The sequence below is a fragment of the Mustela putorius genome, unplaced genomic scaffold (assembly GCF_011764305.1).
Source record: "Mustela putorius furo isolate JIRA1106 unplaced genomic scaffold, ASM1176430v1.1 tig00000145_pilon_pilon_pilon, whole genome shotgun sequence".
NCBI classification, from domain to species: domain Eukaryota; kingdom Metazoa; phylum Chordata; class Mammalia; order Carnivora; family Mustelidae; genus Mustela; species Mustela putorius.
This window is the reverse complement of record NW_025421294.1, coordinates 24,231,592-24,254,615: the sequence shown is the minus strand read 5'-3', so window position 1 is coordinate 24,254,615 and position 23,024 is coordinate 24,231,592. Positions and strand designations below refer to the sequence as shown.

Below are 23,024 nucleotides of genomic sequence, written 5' to 3'. Positions count from 1 at the left end.
GACTACGTGTGACCTCTCTCTCTCTCTGTCAAATAAATAAAGAATATCTTAAAAAAAAAAAAAAAAGAGAGACTAATCAAATGGAACCAAAGTTTTAATCCCACAGCATAAAAATACATTACATGTCCCCAGGAAAAGGGCTACATATAGACTGAGCCAAACTAAGACATGTCCTAGGAAATGGTTTCCATTATTGTACAGCTAAACCCAGTACTGGGAGAATCATGTTTAAAGATAGCAGTATAACAAACTTTTTTGCTCCAGGAAGTTCTATTTAGCACCTTTCTTTCTGTACTAAAAAAAAAAAAAACAAAAAAACAAAAAAACAATTATTTGTTTTTGTTTTTGTTTTTTTACAAATATTCAACTGTTATTTTAAGGGATATAATTCCAGTAAGAATTTTTGAAAAAAGTTCTAAAACCCAAACAGAACACTAAAAAACATCAAAGCCAGACAACAAATAATACTACCACATGGAGAATTATAAAGTATTCTCCCAAACTTTCTGGGGCCTGAGAGGGACTCAGAGCCTTTACTGTAGATAATCTACACATTTATCCTAACAAAAACACCACATATGGAATACCTACAGTCTACAGCTAAAAGAGTGCCTTAGAGAGAATTTCAGCCTTGAATACATACATTAATCAATAGGAAATAATGAAGAAACCGTGAGTTCTGGGTCAAGGAGGGAGGCAGTGGGAACCCAAACAAAAAAGCGAGGGAAATGCCACAATGAGAAACAAAAAAGGAACTACAATGAATGGACGTCAATTGTCCTTGATTCAGCTTCTCCTGTGTGCCCTGTGAGGGGGTTCTGGCCTCCTTCAGCCATTGCTCAAAGGCCGGCCCAGCCAGGGACATCCACATGGCATGGTAACCACATCTGTCCCATGTTAAGGACTGCAACCTTCCTCTCAAGATCCTGGCACTCACAGCTCTGAGGGAGATGCTAGTATGAGGCTTAGCTTACTTATTCCGGTTAAACCTGAACTCTGGCTACAGTCACATGAGGTTTTATGAACTCAAGCCCAAAGCCATCTTCGTACCCAGTGCTGGATGACCCCAGGTATTTGTTAGGATAACAACATGGTTGTTAGTCAACACTGATTTGGAAGTTGCATCTGCCAGGAGGAGAAAAGAGAAAGGAGATAGAAAAAGAAAAAAATGATCACTTTGCAGAGGATACGATGGCTCACCTGAAAAAAATCAAAGGAAGCCAACCAGAATAATTATTACCAACAAAAGGAAAATTTAGTAAGGTGGCTGTGAAGAAAATTAATCCTGAAACAACCCCCAGCAAGGAACTACAATAGAAAAAAAAAAATTCAATTTCGTTTACAAGGAAGATAAATACGAGGGAAGTATAGTATCTGGGAGAACAAAACTTAAAAATGTACTTCTGTTGGTTGGCAGATGCTGTCCTAGAGTCAAAGGATTCAATATTACCTAGCTATCAATTCTCCCTAGATTACTAAGACCCATAACAATAAGCATAAGAATATCCAGGAAACCCTGAAGGATGAGTGGCAGGAGAGGGTGGCTCCACTAGATGTAGGAATAGACAACTATACATGAAGAAGTTTTATATACAATAGACGGAGCATTCAATTAGAGGAGGAAGATGGCTTAGTCACAAAATGACAGGAAGGTAACTGAACAACCCTCTCCAGGAGTCAGCCCCTACCTGACCACATACAGAAGAAATCTAAAGCAATACAGGATTTCAACAGACGATCAATCAACCAAAAGGTACTGATGAAAACACAAACACAAGAGAATTGCTTTAGTATTTCATGGCACAAAATACCTTTCTAAGCCTATGGTAAGTCTCATGGCTTCTAGGAAACCATAAAGGATGGAAAAACTTAACATTATTAAATTGACAAATTTCTTCCTAGCAAAAATGCACCAAGTCAAAGTTGGGGGATAAAATTATTTGCAAGACATTTGGCCAGAACAGTACTAATGTCCTCCATTCAGGGAGAATCCCTAAAAACACACCAAAAAGGACACACAGAGACCTAGGTATTTCTTTGTAAAAGTAAAAATTAGTACAACCATTTGGGGAGGGAAATGGGAAGTAATACTTAAGTTAAAAATGCTTGGGGCACCTGGGTGGCTCAGTGGGTTAAAGCCTCTGCCTTAGGCTCAGGTCATGATCCCAGGGTCCTGGAATCGAGCCCCGCATCAGGCTCTCTGCTCAGTGGGGAGCCTGCTTCCTCCTCGCTCTCTCTCTGCCTGCCTCTCTGCCTACTTGTGATCTGTCTGTCAAATTAAAAAAAAAAAAAATCTTTAAAAAAAATGCACAAGCCCTATGACCAATAATTCTGCTTTGAGGAAAGTATCTTGTAGTCCTATCAACAGATACATGTACTTGACACTGAGTGCCCTTTGCAATGATTCACATTTTCTGCTCTGTGTGTACAGTGACTCTGAATGCAGAGAGGCATAGATGCATATAATTTTAAAATTATAATATTCATAGCCCTCTTCCATTCCTTCAGGTGGGTTCCCACAGCCATGCTCAGACTAGATTATCCATGATCCCTGACTCAAGCTGAGCCAGCTTGGGGATGTAGGACTGGGATTCAGATATAAGCCACTCTCTGCTAGTCCAGCTAGCTGTGGATCACCACACCTGGGTGCACAAGCCCAGGAAGCTAAGCCAGACCATGCGGCACCTCCCAGAGACTCTGAGCTCCTGCCTCTGCATTCTTGATAGGCTGCAGGGGAACTCAGTCCTCTGACTTGCCATGATGTGAGATACTCCTGCGTTCTTTCGCCATATTCCTCAAATGTGGTCTCTTTTGTAAGTGAGTTGGAGTGTATAACCAAGAAATCCTTGCCTATGAGATTCAGGAGGAAGCTGTATTTACCCTAGAGAGGCTGACAAGAGCCTTTTCTCTGACAAGAGGAGACTTCGTGTGACCAAGGGCATTACAGTACTCTGCTATTTGTATAGTATTCCTCACAGAAAGGATCACACAGTGACCTTGGGAATGATGTAGCAAAGGTTTCTACACCCCCTTTACAGAGGTAAACGCTGAGGTATGAAATGGTTAAGAGATTTCCTCCAAGGAGATTTCACTCCAAGGGGGAGTGAGGTAATAGGCCCTTTCGTTATGCTCTTGGGTTTTCTAATATACAATGATAAAAATAAAATAAGTGAGAAGAAAAGAGCCTTTGGGTCTGGCATTCTGTCAGATGACTGCTTACTCTCTAGCCATGTCCTTTGGCTTGACTACTTCCACCTGCCTCCCTATTATGTGATACACAGGCCTTCGGTGCCAAGTGTGGCTGCCCTGAGCATCAGGAACTACCCCCCCCCCCGCCCCGCATCCCCTCCTCACCCCCAGGCTTCTGGAAGCAGTAGCACCACTCATTGTTGGAGAGCTTGCCATCCTTGAAGGAGTCACAGGAGTTGAAGAGAGGCTTGATGCAGGGCTCATACTTATCCAGGTAGATGGCATTGATCTCTGAGTGGTCAAGCAGGAGGTCATAGTTCATGTCCAACTTGTTGAACATCCAGCCCAGGGAGTCCTTGCAGATGGGCAAGATGCTGGTGTCAAATCCTGCAGAGAGAAGGGTGCATCTCAGCGGCCATTAAGCCTGGTCTGGGCTGACACGAGGAGGCCCAGGACCCACCCCCCCAACCTCCTCCTCTCCTGAGGCACTTCCCCTCCAAGGGTGAGTCTCAGGGGCACCCTACTAAAAGATACTAATGTTGGAGTAGAGGTTTAAATATTTTAAAATGCTCTTAAACAGAAGTCAGCATTTGAGGAAATTATGTCCCAAAGGGAACAAGTCCCCCACACTAATTTATCTGGGATGTAAATATGAGTTTTCATTTACCAGACTTGCTTAAAACAGGGTATGCCCAAAAGGAAAAATACAAACCTGGTGAGTAAAAGGAGAAACTTGTAATTCTGCAAACTACACTTTTATATCTAGGGGAAAATACCTGAATCACCAAAACAAAAGAAACTATTGTTTAAAAAAAAAAAAAAAAGATGGCAGTGAAATGAAACTATATAGCACAATCCAGAAGCACTGATTATGTCCCAAAGGACTGTTAAATCCAAGCTGTCTGAACATTAATGGGAAAACTAGCCAGGTATCTGCCTCTGTTCCCCATTCTTCTTTTCTACCGTTCCCTCAAGAGATACATGATATGGAATCCAAATTGACTCAGACAATAATTTCTTTCTTATTTCCCTGGGGGAGGAGGGGTAGTTTTCTTAAAGAATTATTTGTTTCCAAAATGGGAACTGTACGCACTAGAATAATAACACTTTGCTTAACACTCAGGATATTGAGTCTACTGTAGACAACCCCCAGAGAAGGCCTGCCCCAAATCTAAAATTGGTCTTGCTTTCAGAATCAAAAGCACTATGCACTTTCAAGTTGTTCCATAAGTTGGATTGGTAGAAATAGTTTTATTTTCCCAGGAAAATTACTATAAAAGTTCATTTTTCTGTTATTTAAGGTAGTCCTCTAAGCCCCTTATTTTTAATCATCTCACTGAATCCTTCCAAGAAGCCTCTAAAATACTGTATTCCTTCTACTTTACAGATGGGGGGGGGAAAGCTCAAGGCTTAAGTGACTTGCTCAAGATCCTCTAATTGTGGAGGTGGGCTTCCCAGGCAGGAGGCCCAGGCCTGAGTCTACATTCTCAGTCGCTTTTCTCCTAGGGCTGTCTGTACCTCCCATGATCCTCCTACCCTGAGGACATCCAGCTGGTATGGGGGCCATGCCTGAGGATGGGCAGTGCAGGGCAGGGTGGATACAGCAGCCACAGCTGAGGTCCTGATGGGCTTGACTGCCCACTCCCTGCTCAGCAGGTTTCTGTGTATACTGCCAACTGTTGAAAGCCTTGGTTTCCTAAAAAATGGTCTTCACTGTCCAGAAACCAGTGAGATAAGTGTAGCACCTCCACCTCTGAGCTCTTCCAGAACCCTCTGCTTCCCCTTCCTGTCAGTTCATGTTCCTCAGATGCTAAGCTCCTTGAGGGCAAACACCACATTGAGTAGCCTTGGCCCATGCAGCCATGTAGTAAGGGCTTAGTAAAAGCATGAGTTGAAAGAAGTTCTCTAACTATTGCAGAGTTTGGCCCTTCAGACATAAAAGCAGTTTTTAAATTTATTCCCACTGACACCTTATAACATGTCTTAGAAAATTCCTTTCTCAAGGGAGATTAGGGGACATCATGTGGCCTCTTCTTTGAAGTTCATGATTGAACCATCCCTATGATGGGGATGTCCTTGGGGCTGCTGAGCAAAGCAAGATCATTTACTCTGACACTAAAAGGCTCCACTATTTTAGATGGAATATTTTACGTAATATGTATCAATTTTATAGGACATTAACATTTTAATACATGACCAAGAGAAGCTCACTGCTCACTGACTAGCCAAGAGATGTGCCATGCTGGTCAGGCAGTAGTCTGAAGGTCAAGCCCCACCTCCCCAATACCCATTTGGAAAGTTCTAAGGAAAAGGCACCTGCATCTAGTATCTAGAAGTGGAGGGCGGAACAGAACAGCCCTTCTAATTGCCCCCAAGCACGTGGGATTTCTAATGCCCCATGCTTTCCTCTTCACAACTCCTGAACTGATAAAAACATCTCTCCCTCCTATGGCCTCATGGGCTAACCAAGCCTTGCTCCTTTTTATTCCTTTCACTGCAGTTGCTTCAGGACATCAAACCTAAAAGCCTCTTTGGGGACTCAATTTGCTTCTGGCCAAGGGCAGGTCTTTTGCTAGCTCCCCAACTGTCTGCAGAAGGAGTCTCATGGGGCTGGAGGGTGTAAGGAGCCACTCTCTGCACAGCCATCTGCTCTTTGCTCTTCCTGGAAAGGTTGTTCAGAAAGCCCAAGGGCCTGGCTGCTCCAGGAGGATCCCCAGGAAAAGTTCCTCTAGACTGTCTGTGAATTAATTGTCCACAAATTTCCAAGCCTTGGCAGGAATGGTAGGAGGAAGGCAAGAATGGAAGAAGAAACTATCTTCCTCCTCCTTTCCCATCCACTCAACCACCTGAAACCACTCTGTGGATACTTAGATCCTGAGAAGCGGACACTATCTTTCCCTTAAACTGTAACATTCAGACTAGCAAAAGAATTGTCCCCTAGATCAGTATTCTCTCCCAGTATCTACAACTACCAGCCACAAAGAATAACCTGTAATTAAGGTGATCATTCAGACTCTGGCCAAAGACCAGAGAGTGGTTGAGCTCTGGATCCCAACAGTTGCCAAAGTCCAGATATTTGAACAACTTTGTCGTTGGGTAAGTCATTCTGAGCAACAGGGCCATAGCGTGGAGAAGGCTACTGCTCATCGTTTTTGAGTTCAAGACAACAAGAGAGTCCTTCAAGGTACAAACATGCTGGCCCACTCTGAGTTTTCTCTTTAGGTTATGAAGAGGCTCTGAATATGGGCTCTGCCAATGCACTGATGGAGGAGGGGAGACATTCTCGAAGATGTTCTGTACAGAGTTGCTTATAAGAGCTGAACATTAGGAACGACTTCAGTGCGCCAAAATCGAGGTCTAATTACATACATTCTGTCTGTAATTGAAATTCTCGGTGGCTATGACAAAGTGCAACACTACTCAACACAGGAGGCCAGAGTGTGCTGCTGAGTGACTGACGATTGTCAGACAGATGGTGCGGTGAGTACTGTATGCATGTACAAAGACACAGATTTTTTTCTCCTGTGTGGCAAGGAGAAAACTTCACATATATGCCACAACATGCTTATGGTGGTTAAAGTGGTGGATTCTTAGATTGCTTTTTGTATTTTCCGAAGTCTCTATACTAAACACATGAGAGTTTTGTGGCCAGACTTTTAAAAATTAAGTTGTTACATGGAGGAGGGGGAAATGCTTGGGAATCAAGAAAATATTTTAACTGGTGTGCATCTGACATAGTGTTTCTTTGATTACACCAAAAGGCTACTGTTAAATCAACGCTGTCTAGTAACTAAGGAAATGTGATGCATAAATTGGAATAAATTAGTGAGAGCAGAGTGGTCTTACTGCCTTGGGCTGCATCAGAGCTGGTGGGCTTGATGACCCTGTTGGCGTCCTCGTGAAGGGCTCCAAACCAATCTTTCAGGCGGGATGCGAGGTTCCTCAACTCCTTATCTGTGCAGGCTGCAGAAAAGCAAAAGGAAGAAACAGTGAGTCCACCAACTTTCTTCTCTTGTTAGCTCTCAACATGCAATGCCACCCGCAGAGCCGTGCTCAACACTAACCCCCCTCTCCAAGCACAGTGCAGCACTTTCCCCACGCTTGGAAAACCACCCAAAGATGCTGCAGTCACAGGGAAGGAGCACGACAGAAAGCTGGGACTCCACAGGGTAAGCAGCATTGCTCAGAACTGAATCTGGACTGCCTCCGAGCAGGTAAAACCAACGCTAACAGTCTCCCGGTTCTGCAACTGGCCTCCAAAGACTAACAGATCTCTCTTGCTAACCCAACAGAACTCGCTAGTACAGTTTGCTGGAGATCATATTTTCCACTAAACTCATGCCAAGAGATCAACACTCAGGAAGAGTGGATGTCCTCAACAAGAGGCTGCCTGGCACACCAAGAGTTCCCAGTAACGACAATCGATTTTGCTTTAGCCCAAGGTTGGGATTTGTGTGCGGGGCTTATGCTGCTGGCCTTATGGTAGGCTGACTTGACTTTCCCCTAGAGACAGATGCATGCCACCTTCAGGCAAGAGTCCTTTCTATTGGCACACAGCCCATCTCTAACTATGAGGCTCACCTTTTAAGGTAAATGATAGGAACTGGAGCCAAGGAATACTGCTTCTGAGAACAAGAAGAAACCCCAAATGGCATGTTTGGGTAGAGGGGTACATACTCTGTGAAGGTCTCTGAGGGTGCAGAAGTGAGGCTTGAGGGGAAAAATCCCCAAAGGAGGAACAGTGGTGTTGGAAATGGGGCTAATACATCCTCGTTCCATATATTACCCTAATTCTGGGTATAAAGAATCCCGATGAGGGTCCAGACAGTGACCCACCTCTAAGTGGCTGACAAACCAGCCTTTAGCATCTGGAGGGTAAGAAATTAGAAACCCAAGGGACCAAAGTCCCAATAAGAAGGGACAAAGACACAAACCCAGAACAGTTGCTTTTCCCAAATTCTGAACCCACAGGCGACAGCACAGAAACCAAGCAAAACACCATTATAAAGTGGAAACAAGTCCTGAATATCTTACAGAGCTGATGGGATGTAGATTAAGGCTGGACTCTACTGGTCTAGAGAGACTGCCAGCATCAGGCTCTCTACTGAAAGGCATGGGGGCAATGATGAATGAGTAGAGAGTCTTGCCAAAAGTCTGGTCCAACCTTCAGTCAATGCATACTCTCACTGAATTGAAGGCATCGGCCCCTGTCTGTCTCCCAAAGAAAAGAATAGTATCATACAGATCTTCCCCTCATTTTTACATTTTGCATTTTTGCTTTTAAGAAAGCCCACCTTTAGCTAGCCTGGTGTTTGGAACTTGACCGACAACAGAGCCAAACTTCTCAGACCTCGGGTGTAAAGGTCTTCCTGACTCTCCATTGTGGGGGCTGGAGTTGGTAAGCAGACCCAGGCTGGATCTGTGGAATGTTAATGCTCCCCTAACCACTCTCCCAACCACTCTCTCCTCATTCCAGTCGGGACCCAGACCTATACCCTGCCAGGCATGGAATGTATGCATTCTTTATATGCACGCTATTAAGGACCTCAAGATACTTAGCCTTGCTTTTGACAACTGGGCCATGATTCATCTTAAGACATCAGCCAGGAAATGGTACCCAGAACTGTCTTCACTGGATGCAGAGTATAAGAGCTCTGGGCTCACAGCGCCTGGAATGACTCCCAGCTTTACCACTGCCTGGCGGGGTGACCCCACAGATCTCAACTTCTCAGCACCTCGGTGTCCTCCTCCATAAACCCAGGATACCACTCTATGGCCATGAATTAGACCAAGTATGTGAAGGACTTACAGAGCACATGGCACATAACAATTGTTCGGAGTGTGCCAGCTATGATTTAATGGAAGGTTTGCAGGTAATCTCAGAGCACTCATCACAGCACTCAGAAAACCAAGAAGACAAATGCACCTCTATGAAACTGGCTTTGTCCGCATAAGAGATTGGGGAAAATGGATACTTGTACAATCTAGTCCAGTTGCCATTAGCCAGATGTGCCTATTTATATGAACACTAATTTAAGTAAGTAAAATAGTTAAAATGCAGTGTTCTGATCTCACCCACCCCCATCATGTGCCAGTCACCCGTGGGTGAGGACACCATGGGGGACAGCACAGCTACAGAGGGTTTCCCACGTGCCAGAAAATAGTGGATGACATCAGCTATCCCTTTGGGAACTCCAACTTTTTGGAGGTTCATCATGATATCCTAATATCTGATACCTCTACTCCTTCCCTTTGGTGTTTTTCAATTGTGTTTGTGTGTTTTAGAGAGAGAGCTTGCGGGCGCATATGTGCACGGGGGAGGGGGAGAAAGATCAAGATCTCATGACCCTGAGATCATGTGACCTGAGGCGGAACCAAGAGGCAGATACTCAACTGCTCAACGGAATGCCTCCTCCACCCTCCCACCCCAACATCTTTGGTGTGTAAAGAGGGGCTGAGGAAGAACCCATGCCTGCTCAAGCCGGGAACCAGAATCTTCTGCTAAGCCACGCACACAGCCAGGAAGGGGTCGGGCGGGACTCATGGGCTCACCCAGGAGCAGATCCACACGGACACACAGACTGACAGCCCCAACTCGGAAGCTTGGGATAGAGCCCTCACTTTCATGACTCTTCAGATGCCAAGCAGCTCAAATCAAGAAAGGATGTGGTCTGTTTTCCTGATGGGAGTGGGATGTGGGCTCTAGAGTCAATCTTACATTTGAAAATGGAAAATTAATAGCATCTATTTCTTCTCAATTGCCATGCACACCATCTATTCTAAATGTTCTCTGAGCAGAGAAAATTACCAAGTCAACTTGCAAAGGAAATGAATCCCCGTCTTACACTGCAGGATAAATTAGTCAGTCATGTTTAACTAAACCCTGACAGATGTGCAGGTAATCTATATCTTTAGAAGACTGCTGAATTTCCCACAGGCTTTCCAAAGTACACAGGCTCTGGATGGCTAATGGAATCAGGCACTGGAATCTCAAAAGAGCCAATGTGTCACTCAGGGAAAAGCGCACCAGCAAGACACCCCTGGCTTGGGTGGAGAGAGATCAGAAAGCCTGGACAGAGATAGGAGGCACTCAATTAGTGGGCCCTATTCACTTGCTGTGTCCTCCACTGAATGGTCCTCATGGGGACAAAGTCCGGCCCAGCTGGCCTAGAGCTAGACACATCCCAGAGAGAAAAATAAAGATGACAGCCTGCAGAGCACTGTTTGTTCAGATTGGGGATTCTAGCCACAAAAGACATGCTGGCAGTGAATGGGGAGGCTGTGGAGGGGGAAGGATGCCTGCCTTTTAAGGGGCCTATCAGAGCCCCTGATAAAGGGATGAACAGAGGATTGATGTTTTCAGAAATGGGGGACTCAAAGAGTACCTCCCACACACTCAACTCCTTCCTGGGGAAAAATAATTTTTGGGGAAAAAGAAAATCTTTATAAAACCAAATCCGCCTGCCATTTTCACTTGGTGTCCTAAGGTGGAGCCATCCTTGTGATTTCTCAGGGGAATCTGAGCTTTCCTCTCCTCCTGGTGACAGAAGCTGGTCCTCAGGCCACCAGCCTCAGCATCCTCAGAAAATGAGAGTGTTGTCCTGGGAGAGGACTCAGTTCACAAAGGCTAGGACCTGATCCCCTGGGCCACTGGGTTACCTTCCAGAGTGAATGAGGCCAGCCTGTCCTCTTGCTCCCTACCTCTCCTTCTCTCCCCTCCTGCCCTCCACCAGTGTCGCTGTTAGTCTCCTGTTCATCACGGACTGTGTGTTGCCTGCCTGTTCCCACAGGTTACTTTTTCACAGGATCTCAGTCTGTTCCAGCATGGCTGGAGTATAGGCTGCATCCCTGCCTCCCCTGTGGTCGGCAAATGGCACTACTGGGCCCTCCTGTCTGTAGGGCACACACCACGGAAGTGTCCCAGATCCCTACAGAAGGTTCCCCACTTTCTTGCTGGCTCCACTGTCTCCACTCCCATCATCCCCACCAGAACCTCCCACCAAGAAAACTGGATCGGGGTCCTAATTGATCTCCTGTCTTTTCCCCACTTTTGTCTTCTCAGAGGCTCCTCAACCCTCTGCCAGCAAATCCATACCCTTCATGTGGCCTATGTATTGATCACGGTGCCCTGGGCCACCTCTGGTCTCCCTCCTCTCTTTCCTGGACTCTGGACCGCATCCTCACCGTCCTTTCCAGATGCTGCTCCATCCTGAGCCCCCTAATCTCCTTGTCTCGCTAATGCCAATTTCCCCATCAGATCTTACAGGAGGATTTTCCCCTCTTAGGGGCTTTCAGTGTCTCGGTCCTTGGGTGGCATTCAGCATACCCGTACTTTCTCCTTCACGGCCCCTCTTCCTCTCTAGAGAGTAGCAGCATAAAACAGCCCTGAGTCAGGCTCAGCTCCTAAGGCCCATCATCCTGGGAAGCCGGTACCCAGCATGAGGAATGCTCTCGACACATACTTACTAACTCTACATAACGTGACCCTCTTGTTGCCTTTTGCAAATTTCAATTTATCCGTCTGCAAAATGGCATAATAAAGCTCAGCTCCTAGCACTGTCGCATGGAATATGGTTATATCCACAAAAGAAAGCTCACAGCTCCCGGCGTATAGCAGGGACTTAACAAATTTATGTTCCTCTTCCCATATCCGAACTGTCTGCACAACGCTTTACCATTTTATCCTCGCACACTTCTTTTCAAGCCTCAGGAGATGCTTGTGATACGGAAAATAATATCTCTCCTTTACTTATTTTGTAGGTGGGTCAGTACAAGTCCACAGGATTCAGCTTGTAACAGATGTCTGCCTTCTCCTGAAGAGAAAAGCTACACAATGATTCCCTTTGCCTGTATTCTCAGCACTTACCAAGGGTGGATATACAGGTTTTCAAAATGTAGGTATTAAAAGGAAACGGGAATGCACGAACAGCCTGGTTCCAAGCTCCCTAAGTCACACAGTCATCTAGGGACAGTGACAGGATCTGGATCCAGGCTGTTACTTGCTGGGCCGTCCCTGGGTGCTAGACCGGCTCCCTGCATTGACTGGCCTGGTAGGGAACCAGTATTAACTGAGGCAACTAATTGACTGGGTCCATTTTCTGGGTTGGAAAAAATCAAAACATCAGGCCCTCCCATGTAAAGGGAGCTCTGCCAATGATGCACGTGAAGCAGCCGGCTGTGCATTACGGGGATGAATTCAGGCTCTGCCTTCATTAGCTTTGGCGTGAGAACAGCGGTCCTGCGGAAGGAGCACGCAGCCTTCCTGTTATGCTCCCAGAAGCATGGATCACATGTGCAGCCGCTGGGGCTTCATTAGAGAAAAGTAGAGTGCCACTGCACATTACTCCAAAATGTACAAAAAGACAGCTTTCTCCCCCAGGAAAGCACAGCGCTTGGGCAGAGAAGGGCCCAGGTAATTTGGTGCTCTCCCAGGGGACTTCTCCTGTCTGTTTGGAAAATATGAACAAAATGCAATCAGCAAGTGTAAATAAGGCACACATGGCCTCTGTGGAAGGGAGATAGCCCAGGGAAGAAAACGGGATCGCTTTCCCACCAGGGCACCATCTCTCCACTCCACCCAAGGCCTGGAGCTTTAAGGCGCTTGGGCTAGATTGGCTCGGAATGCAGACAGTGTTCAAACAAAACAGGAGGACAGAATGAGTGACCCAAGTGATGGGCTTGAAAAGGAGGCACTGGTGCCAATACAAGAGGGCCGAGAAGCTGTCCCAGGGTTTCTGCAACCCGGGTGAGGTCCTGAGGAAGGAAGAAAGGATGCTCTCATCTATTAGTATCTGCTTGTGGGGCAGTGAGCCTGGCCAGTAGGTCCTGAGGGAGAGGGAAGGCTGCTTCTCAAGCACCAGTGAGGGGTCAGCCTTCCCCGGCCACCATGGCGCCATCTTCCCTGTCTCCTTCAGACAAAGCCAAGGGCCAGCAAAAAGCTGGTGAGGAAGTTTCAAATGGGTAATGGTTCTAGAAGGGGGCAGGCAGGAGCCAGGAAATCCAAGCTTCTTTGAAAAGTGCTCCCAAAGGTGGAAACTGGTCTTTCAGGCTGCGCTTGGCTTATGAGGACTCGGAAGGATGAGAACTGTCTATAAAGGCCCCTGGAGGATTAGACAAAAAGCCAAAGGCAAGGAGACAACCAGAAGGATAAAACATACTTGGATGATAGAAAGTGCAGGTAGGGACAGAAATTCTGTATTCACAGCTAGAGTGTTAGTATCTAGTAGAGTGAGCGTGTGTGTGTGTGTGTGTGTGTGTGTCTGGATGTTAAAATCCTACCTGGAGCCCCATTTGAACACCCAATTGGGGCTGTTTGAAAATAGCAAATCCAACAGGCAAGCATTGTAGGCCACCTGTAAACCTCTGCCAGGGCACCAATTATTGGCAGACGCTTGGCACTCATGAAATCCTTCAGCTAAAGAGCCAAACAAGGAAACACGTCACCTGTCACATGGACCCACTGCCTTCTGCCACCCAGGCCTCACCCAATGCTTAGCTCAGGGTCCCGGAAGCAGTTAATAGGAAAACAGCTAGAATTTAATTTAAACTTTAGTGTCTCTGAAAGTAATTAAGGAGTTGGGCCAGACCAGGGGGTCCCTCTGGAGCAGGCCGGGAGGCCTTCTCAGAAATGGAGACCTTTGAAAGTAATCTCCTTCAGCCCTCCTAGGTGCTGTCGTGCTTAATTACTTACTCAGAGCAACACTGCATCAGTGCGCAGTGAGTGTGCACAGTTAGCACCTCCTGTAGGAAGTCCAGCTGAGCCCTCTTCAGGGCAGAGATTAGAGGTGAGCAGAGCCAGGATGGGAGTGACCACAAGGACACCATGTCATCCTCAGGGACATGCAGGCTCCTCCTCCTGAGTGGGCGTGGGGCGGCATGCTGAACACACAGCAAGTGGCTCAGGGCTGGGGATGTGTGTCTAAATGATAAGCAGCGGTGCTGCCCTTCTTTGGGAGCTTGAACGAGCGGGAAAGGGAGCAAGGCTCCATCCCCCGGGAACATACGCTCTAGTAAACTGGAACTCACAGAGGAGAGGGTTGATTCTAGCTAGGTGTGCTCAGCCGTGCCAGCTGCGAGCAGCTGAGTGACTGTTCCCATTTGCAGCTTCCTCATGGGCAGATGTAGCACGGGGAGCTCGGAGCATCATGGGAAGACTGCACTGGAAGAAGACACTTAGCACTCTGGAGCTCCTGGTTCTCGTACCGTCAGTGTTTGCAGACACGGGGCAGCCCCGTGATCCACCAGAGGGCAAAGTACGGAAATCAAGATCACACGTGTGGCATTTTCTAATCAGATGTCTCCCTGAAGCTAGCCAGGAAGGTGTGATTTTCCTCTGTTTTTTTCTAGAGGTCGAGTGACACCTCCCAGGTCCTACAGATGGCAAATAGCAAATTGGAGATTCAAATCCAGGTCCCTGAATCTGAAGGTCACTTGATGGGCTCTCATTCCACAACCCCAGCTGCCTGCACCTGCTCGTGCTCCCATTCCCCAGCAGGCCTGGAGCCTCTTCCACCAGATAAAGATCATGAGGTGTGTGCCTGAGCCGGAGCAGACTGGCACTCCTTCCCGGGCATGCAGACAGGCCGGTGGTCCTGTGGCTTGTGGGTCTGTCAGCCCTGGGTTGGAATCCCAGCTCTCAGTGCCTGAGCTGTTGTTCTCCACCTAAGTCTCTGCTCTTCTCCAGGCCTCTTTTTTTTTTTTTTTTTTTTTTTTTAATAGGTAAGAGAGGTATCCTAAGAGTATCATCCTCACCTAGCTGCGGTGAGGATTTGCTGGGAAGATTAAGCTTTCAGAAATCCAGCGGCAGCCACGCCCACCTTCCCTTCTGAGGAACTCAGAGAGACTGAATGGGTAATCAACTCCCAGCCTAAGCCGATTTGGTGACCAGAAAGACAACTGAGGTTTCCCCAGGGGATTTCTACAGCTTACTTGAGGTGAATCCCCATTTCTAATTGGAGATCATCTAACAGAGATCTGAGCCAGCTTACACCTGCTCAAATTAAATTGTGTTATTACATGTAAATCCAGTTTCTACTTTTCAGGGCCTAAAACACCAGCCTATGTGCATGTTCTCTTGTCCTGGGAGAAATACCATTTTATGCAAAAAGGGGGCTGAGCAAAGGAATTAGGGCCTCCTTATTCAGAGGCTTGCTAATAAAGTCCTTCTTAAAAAGCAGTCTTTGCAAGAGCTTAAAATACTGACATGAAACTTGGAGGAAAATGAGTTAAACTAATTAATGGTAGAACCTACAAGCAAAGATGGATAAATATCCCCATTAACCCCATTACAACTATCCTTAGTAACCTGATTTGAGGAGACTTTAATGTTTCCCTTGATTCAAATGATAATCCTTCATCTGGAAAAAGAAATACATTTAGAACTTACACAACATTTGTAAATGTGCATTAGCAGAGTAACACTTATTTTTCCCACTGAATAATCTAGAGCAGGGAGGTTAGCTAGATGAAATAAACTTTTAAAGCTTCAGATAAAATCCATAGCCTTTTCTATACTGCAGGGTATTTAAAAAAAAAAAAAAAAGGTGGAAGTGCAAACCATTGGTTGGAAATGCCAACCCTGCTTTTCACACTGCATATATAAACTTAAATCTTCAAGAGGTTTTAGAGACAGAAACAACCCCCCTCTTTTTTTGAGAGAGAGCAAAAGCAAGAGCAGGAACAAGGGGGAGAGGCAGAGAGAGGGGAGAATCTGAAGCAGGCTCCATACCCAGTGCCAACCCTGACATGGGGCTTGATCTCATGATGCTCAGATTACGACCAGAGCTGAAATAAAGTGTCAGATGCTTAACCAACTAAGCAGAAAATGTTGTTTTAGGGCACAAAGAAGATGCATCTCCACACCTACTTGGCACTTTGTGTCCAGTTTAACCCACTCAAATTTAGCATTCAAATCTGGGCATTATTGAATGTAATTTAAGTTTTAATGTTTTTCATCACCTAAGGCATCAGTACGCACATGTATGTTTTTACTCTTAAACATGAAATACACTTATATTGTTATTTAATGGGCCAGGAAGCCACAAAAGATTTGTGGAGGACATGAACGCCAAGCTTGGGACTGGAGATCTGATCCTAATGGTCTAGGATGTGTGTGGAACCTGGGGCTGCCAGTGTACCTTCGTTCACAATTAGGTGGGGGACCAGGTAGATGGCCAAATACAGAGACACATGAGCTCTTCTTAGTTTATTTCCTCTCACCACTGCCCCCTCTCCTCAACCAGAGGGGATGGTGACATGGGTATATGGACTGATGGGATGTCACCCTTCTTGTGACAAAGGTCCAGTAGAGCCTCCAGGGCTGCCAGAGTCTCAAGTAAGAGGGTAGAGGTTGGAGCTGGGATTGAAAACTCCCATGTGGGACTGAGGCCAGAACAGAATGGTCCTAAGGATGCCTGGAGAAGACATGGCCTGGCATCTTCATTTTCATCCTTCTGGTAGACAAGCTGACAGACAATCCAGAGAGATACAACAGAATCTGAGGAGGAACTGCCTCCAGAAACCATAAAGGGTGTCTTAAGCTATCCTAAATCCTGCCAGGTTCAGTGTTTGACTCACTGGTCTTCTCACCCTTCAGACTGTGTAACACACTCTAGCTTTACCTCCACTCTGGAAGCCTTAGGGCATGAACAGGTATAGAGACCCAGCGAGAAAAGAAGATGGTATCCCAGTCCCACGGGACATCCTGTGGGTTCCGAGAGGACCTTGTGCCAGGCACAGAGATGAAACAGTAGCCACTATTATTTCTAGAGCTAGAAAGCCTGTCTTTGATCAAAATTGCCTGTTTAGAGACCTAGTATCTAACAAGGCAGCATGACAAAGCTAGCAATATACCTCTTCCCCTCCTGAATATCATATAATCAACAATATAGACAGAATATAACCATCAACTACACTTTTACTGAAACTACAAGAGAGACATAGAATCCCAAACTTCCAACAATATAGAAGAAGTCACCCAGACAGAAGTAAAATGTCCAGGGCCAATAAAACAAAAACAAAAACAAAACAAAACAAAGATATGTTTCTGACAGGCAAAAGGCTCCTCCTGAAGTCACAGACCAATATTTCCTGCTCAGTAAGGACTAAGGAATCTAAAGGAAAGGATGGGGGTACAGATCAAGCAGAAGCTGCACAGGAAGAAAAATCAATAAAAAGGCAGAAAAAGAACGAAGTGGCCTAGGGCAGCTGGTCTCAGAAAATGCCCACAAAATTGTTCTTTCTATAGACAAGAGGCTAACTTCAAAGTTCAGCTTCAGTTTTAGCAAAAGAACTGGAGAAAGGATGGACAGAGCTGTTTCATAGAAAAAGATTAAAAAAAAAAAAAAAGGCACCAAAACCACACAGAGCAGCCATTTTATCAGGAAGCCCTCTTTCACAGGTGACCTGGAATCTACAAAGACAGATGAGTTCCTCCTTTCCATCTACTGCACTCCCTTTGAAACCTGCAGGCCGGCCAAGTCTAACTTATTCCAATAATAGTTTTTTGTTTTGTTTTGTTTTGTTTTTAAAGATGCTGACATGTTCATTTATATAATACATGAAGAAACCGGAAAAGAGCACCAAAACTTGGCACGGGACACTCAGCAGGAAAGTTGGAAAAGGTGAAAATGTGGACCAAGTATGATACCATGAATTAAAGTGAAACAATCATCTTTATGAAGAAAGAATATTAAACAATATACAAGAAGTCACAGAGGAGGAGACACTAGAGGAAATACCATCTATCTGAGAGAGAGAGTGACATGGATGATTAGGGGGAGGAGAAGAGGGAGAGGGACAAGCAGACTCCGTACTGAGTGTGGAGCTGGACGCAGGGCTTGATCTCACAACCCTGAGATCATGTTCTGAGCCAAAACCAAGAGTCAGACACTTAACCCACTGAGCCACCCAGGCACCCCCCAGTTGCTAGATAAGTTTTGACTCCAAAATCCCCCTGTGGGACTTTACTCTGCAAGTATGCATAAATGTGCATTTGAAGTAACCTATATATGGCTATCCATTACATTACTTGAAATAGCAAAAGGCTGAAAATAACTGACATGTCTATGGTTAAATCAATTACAGTACATCCGCTCGATGAAAAACTCTTAACAGCTACATGTATGAGACCCAAGGATTTCTAAGATAACTTAAGTTAAAAAACTGAAGTGTATCACATGCTACTATCTGTGCTAAAAGGGAGAAACTGAGAAGCTGAACTTGTTACTTCAAGATACATGAAGAACCCTTCAAGGATATACAATAAACTAGTAAGAATGGCCTGTTTTATGGAAAGGGGCAGCTGGACAGGCTGTAGCCAGAACGTGAGGGAGAATTCCTGTATTCCTTGAAATACTCTTCCGTTGTGATGTCAGTCTGTATCTCCCTGGAAAATTAAAGTCTGCTCCTTGTCTGTCTCCCCCACAAAGCCCTCTGTCTCCTCGGCGCTGAGCTCAAGGCCCAAAACCACAGGTGTCCAGGTGAGTTTTGCTGACCGGAAGAACAAATGAACAAAGCAAGGAATAGATGCAGTGCTAGGGGAGGGCCCTGAGGTCGGAAAAGGCCTCAGTGCTGTGACCGCGGGAGTCCTGGGAGCCGTGCAACTCAGGAGAGCGCGTGCCACCCCATCAGTTGCACCGCCACGTGCTAACGTTTCCTTTTTAACCCGAAGGGGAAAAGCAATCCCTAAACTCTGGATTTTTTAAATCAACACAATCTATGTGCTAGTCTCTACCCTGCCCTGTGATCAATTCCAGCACTCCCTGAGTCAGACACTCCGGGGGATGCAGAGATGATGAAGACACTGCCCCTGCCTGGTGCGCAGCCTCCTCTCTCCTTATTTGTAAAAGGAGAGCGTGTTCCCTCTACTGAGTTGGTAGAATTTTAATGATGAAGACCCAAGCTGCTTTTTTTCCCCAAACGCTCTTTCCTGGAGAACCAAGGTTCGGTTCAATTATGTGTTCATCTGTAGCATCTTCCCAATACCCTCCAGGAGGACCTGACTGCCCCCCTCTGGGGCATCCCCAGGGCCTCCAACTTCCGGTTCTGCTTTTCCATGCTATGCCACAACCTGTTTTGTTCCTTCTGGACCTTGAAAGCCGATGTGGCAAGGATTCTGCAGTCATCCTGAGTGTAATTATCCCCAGTTCCTGGCAGAGTGTCTGGTTACCAGTAGGCAAGGACGTATGTTTGCTGAGGCACCATGAAAATAACAGGAGTACCCGGAGCTCTGTGACCACAGTGCCCCCACCACCCTACAAACACCAAGAATAAGCATGATGAACAGGTCAAGTAACAAAGTGGCTGGTCCTGTGCCACTGAGAATGGATGCAGGGGAGAGCCAGCCCTAACTACCACCAAGACAAGTAACTCCCAGCCAAAAGAAGACCAGACTGCGTTGGGGGAAGAGGCGGGAGACATGCACATGAGCCTGACTCAATTCCGTTGAGTGTATGTGGAGACACATACTGTGTCCATGAAGCCTCAGGATGCCTGGGAAGGTGATCCTATTCTCCACTTCACATTGGAGAATACCAAGACAGTCATGTGGGAGACCTCGCCCATTCTCACCTCCAGTGCCCCCAACACACACACACACACACACACACACACACACAGGCCCTGGCTGGCCTTTGAACCCTGGACTGAATGACTCAAGCCAGGCTCTTCCTTCTACCCATGCTGACTTGCTTATGGGAAAGGATGGCCTGACTCTCCCGGCACAAATACCATGCACACTCCCTTGTCCCAAGCAAAGGGAAGCCTGGCAGCTCTGAGTTCAAGGATCCATAGTCTTAAATGAGGCCCATGGGCTTCCAGACTGGCACCAACTGGCACTAACCCAACTACAAACACAGTGGCCTACAGCCAGGCTGGCAGCAGCCAGCGGTCCTTGGCATCCCATTTTCCTGTTTCTTTGTATGTTGTGACTGAGGGATGCTCGAACGAGCCCACACACCTGGCTGGTTTCACCACTGGCTTCTCACTCCTGTCTGCAGAGTTACCACTAAGTAATTTCGTTTATCTGTGTCTCCGCGAGCTTATTTGGAAACCATGGAACGCTGCTTACAGAAAATTAAGCTTCATTTTCTTTAAGCACCAGCCACTAGTGCAGGCAGGAAATGGTGATTTGGAGGTAACTGGCTTATGCATATGCAAACATGATGCATTTAGCAAATTATGTAGACTTCACACTTCAGAGCACTGAAGAAAACAAAAGTACCTCCGAAAGAAATTCTAGCACGACAGAGTCATTCTGAAAAGAATAGAGAGACATTGGTTTGTGAAAACTGTTGGGACTCAGATACGGATGGAAATAATGGTTTTTGATGTGCAGCATGCAGTGGCCACAAGCCCACTGTGAACAGGTCTCATTTTAAGCGGAGTTAAGGCATCTCGAAGGACTTCCAAGAATTATAGCTCACGGCATGCCTTGAGATTGAATTCATGGTGTCATGAGGCTGCACATTTCCAACTCAATTCCACTGTGACTCTTCTGCCTCACACAATTTCCCAGCATACGTTTTTCTTTTGGGGCCTAGAGAGAGAATTCTAGGATGACCTCAAGCTCAAACAGCATCACAACCATTGAACCTGCCGTCTGGGCCACACCTACCCCGTTCGGCTTCAGTCTCTTCCAAGATGTCACTGGCAACACATGGTGCTGGAGAGGTGATCACGAGTCTCCCTCCACTGAGGGTCACCTTACAAGCCAGCGTAGTGGACTTGAGGGCTGCTGGGCGGGACAGGAAAGAGTCCTAGGCCTGAGGGCTTCCAGTCTGCACACCGTCTGTCTGCAGGCGTTGCCTCTCTAACTGATCTGTGGTGCTCTGCTGGCCAGCTGTCACCCGTGCGGAAAGGTGGCACCCGTGCAGCTTGGCTTGGGTCCCATTCATCCGCAATAACAGCTGGAGTAATCATTTGTCCCAAGAACTGCCACGTATTAAACACCTGCTAGTGCTAACAACCGCTTTGCCTTCACTGTTTTCATTTAATTCTGGGGATAACTTGTCAGAGTCATTATTATTTCTCTTACTGAGGTGGAAACTGAAGCAGAGAGAGGTTCAGTGACTTTTTTCTAGCTGTCACTGAGTGCTTATTCTACGACAGGTGCTATGAAGACAAGGAGGCTCTCACCGAATCATTATACCCATGAGGTAGAGAAGCAGAGACTTTCATTAATATCCACTGTCCAGCCTGTGAACCAGAAGAAGTTCTAGAGCTGGGAGTCACATTCGAGTCACAGCCACAGCCACATCTGTCCTGGTCCTGCCATGTCCCACATTATCACTGTTTGAAAGGAGCTCCCCATTGCCAGCAAATGAAGACAAGCCAGGGAAGGAGGAACTTGGGCATGTGGGAGTCATGTTGGTCTTTGGGACCCAATGCTTTTCTTTCTCTCCGGAACTTCCTCCCCATCACAGAGGCGGGCACACACACACGATTCCAAGTGGTAGGACATAGTATCTTCCAGCTCTGAGGAGCCCACACTGGGAAGTGTTTGCCTGCAGCTCATTATTTATTTCTCTTTCCAATCTATGCGCAGTCCAAATGCCATCCTCTGTCTCCTAGGAATTTGCTTCTCTGACACCTGTGACACTAATGAAGTTTTTCCTCTCAGCAACTCCTGTAAATATTTTCAGAATTGAAGTAAAAGCAGAATAAACATTCTTCCTCCTTTTACACGGGGGACACCTGGAGCTGTGGACATCATCGTGGGTCAGCATCCTTGGTGATACGCGGAACAGCATGTTTCTTCAGGGCTGTTGCTGCCAACACAAGTGTTATCACTGAGCAGTGTACTTTTTTGGAGAACTTGTTTGGCACCCTATCAGCAAGCCTGGATCCTTCTCAGAGAAGGTCAGCAGGTGGCTGAGACTGGTGGCTAATATGCCGGAACAGCAGGGAGTGGGGCAGTACGGATGGCTCTGGGAGGTGTGTTCCTTGTTGAACCCAGTTTTACTGGGCTATGTGGTCCCCAGGGGTCGTGTAGCCTCAAGACATTCAGATTTACACATATGTCCTTGCTAGTCCAGTGGTCTCAGAACATCAAGATTTGGGGTGTTTTTGGAAACAGGGTCCCGGACATCATTTATAAGCCACTTAATTAAGCCTGCAGTGTCCAGATTCTAAGGGTCTAGGACAGAGGGAGAGGGGAGAAACCCTCTTAGGTCCCTGAGCTCCATCTGGAAAGGGGACTTGCTGTGTCAATATGCCTGAGCTTATCACTCATAATGGAATATGTGCACAGCTAAAACTCATTAATCCAATGTTCTACATCAAGGGATATAAAAATCCTGACAGGAACAGATTCCCAAGAGGGTCACAATACAGCCTCTGAATTTAGTTTGATTTTCGTTTTTAATCCTGTGTAATGACGTGAAAGCCCCCACCGACTCCAGGAGAAACCACCCATTTCTCTGACAGGTGTATTCTGTGTACAGCAATGGTCTTGCCAGGAAAGCCTGCCACAGCAGACAGACAGCGGCCAAATTGGTCTGGAAGTGACTTCTCCAGGATGCATGAGTCCCTATGAAAGCGGGCAGGGACGGATTTCAAAAGTCTCTTCAGACAACAGTGAATTCAGAAAGACTCATTTTTCCACATTTACCAAGAGAAGGCTTAAGTGGCTGTGGAGAAGGGTTTGTACCGTGGTTACCATATTCATCTTGGGAAAGAGAACTCCGCCTGCCTTTTCAAGGGCCGAGCAAGGATCCAGACGCTGGAATTGGTGACACTCACATTGCCATTCAGGGCACATTTTGACCCGAGAGTCTCCTCTCCACACAGAGGGCTGAAGGAGCTGGAAGCCCTGCTGGGAAGAACAGTCAGGGCTC

General features: G+C 46.4%; 1 protein-coding gene across 2 annotated transcripts in view; it reads right to left on the bottom strand.

Moving 5' to 3' along the window:
* SPOCK1 (SPARC (osteonectin), cwcv and kazal like domains proteoglycan 1) overlaps positions 1-23,024 on the bottom strand; it is a 500,003-nt gene that overhangs the window by 12,511 nt on the left and 464,468 nt on the right. For both annotated transcript variants that reach the window (XM_045075472.1, XM_004744908.3), the window contains 2 exons: positions 7,036-7,152; positions 3,355-3,576 (listed from right to left, as the gene is read on the bottom strand). In XM_045075472.1, coding sequence (XP_044931407.1) covers positions 3,355-3,576; positions 7,036-7,152 — 339 coding nt within the window. The remainder of the gene's footprint in view (positions 1-3,354; positions 3,577-7,035; positions 7,153-23,024) is intronic.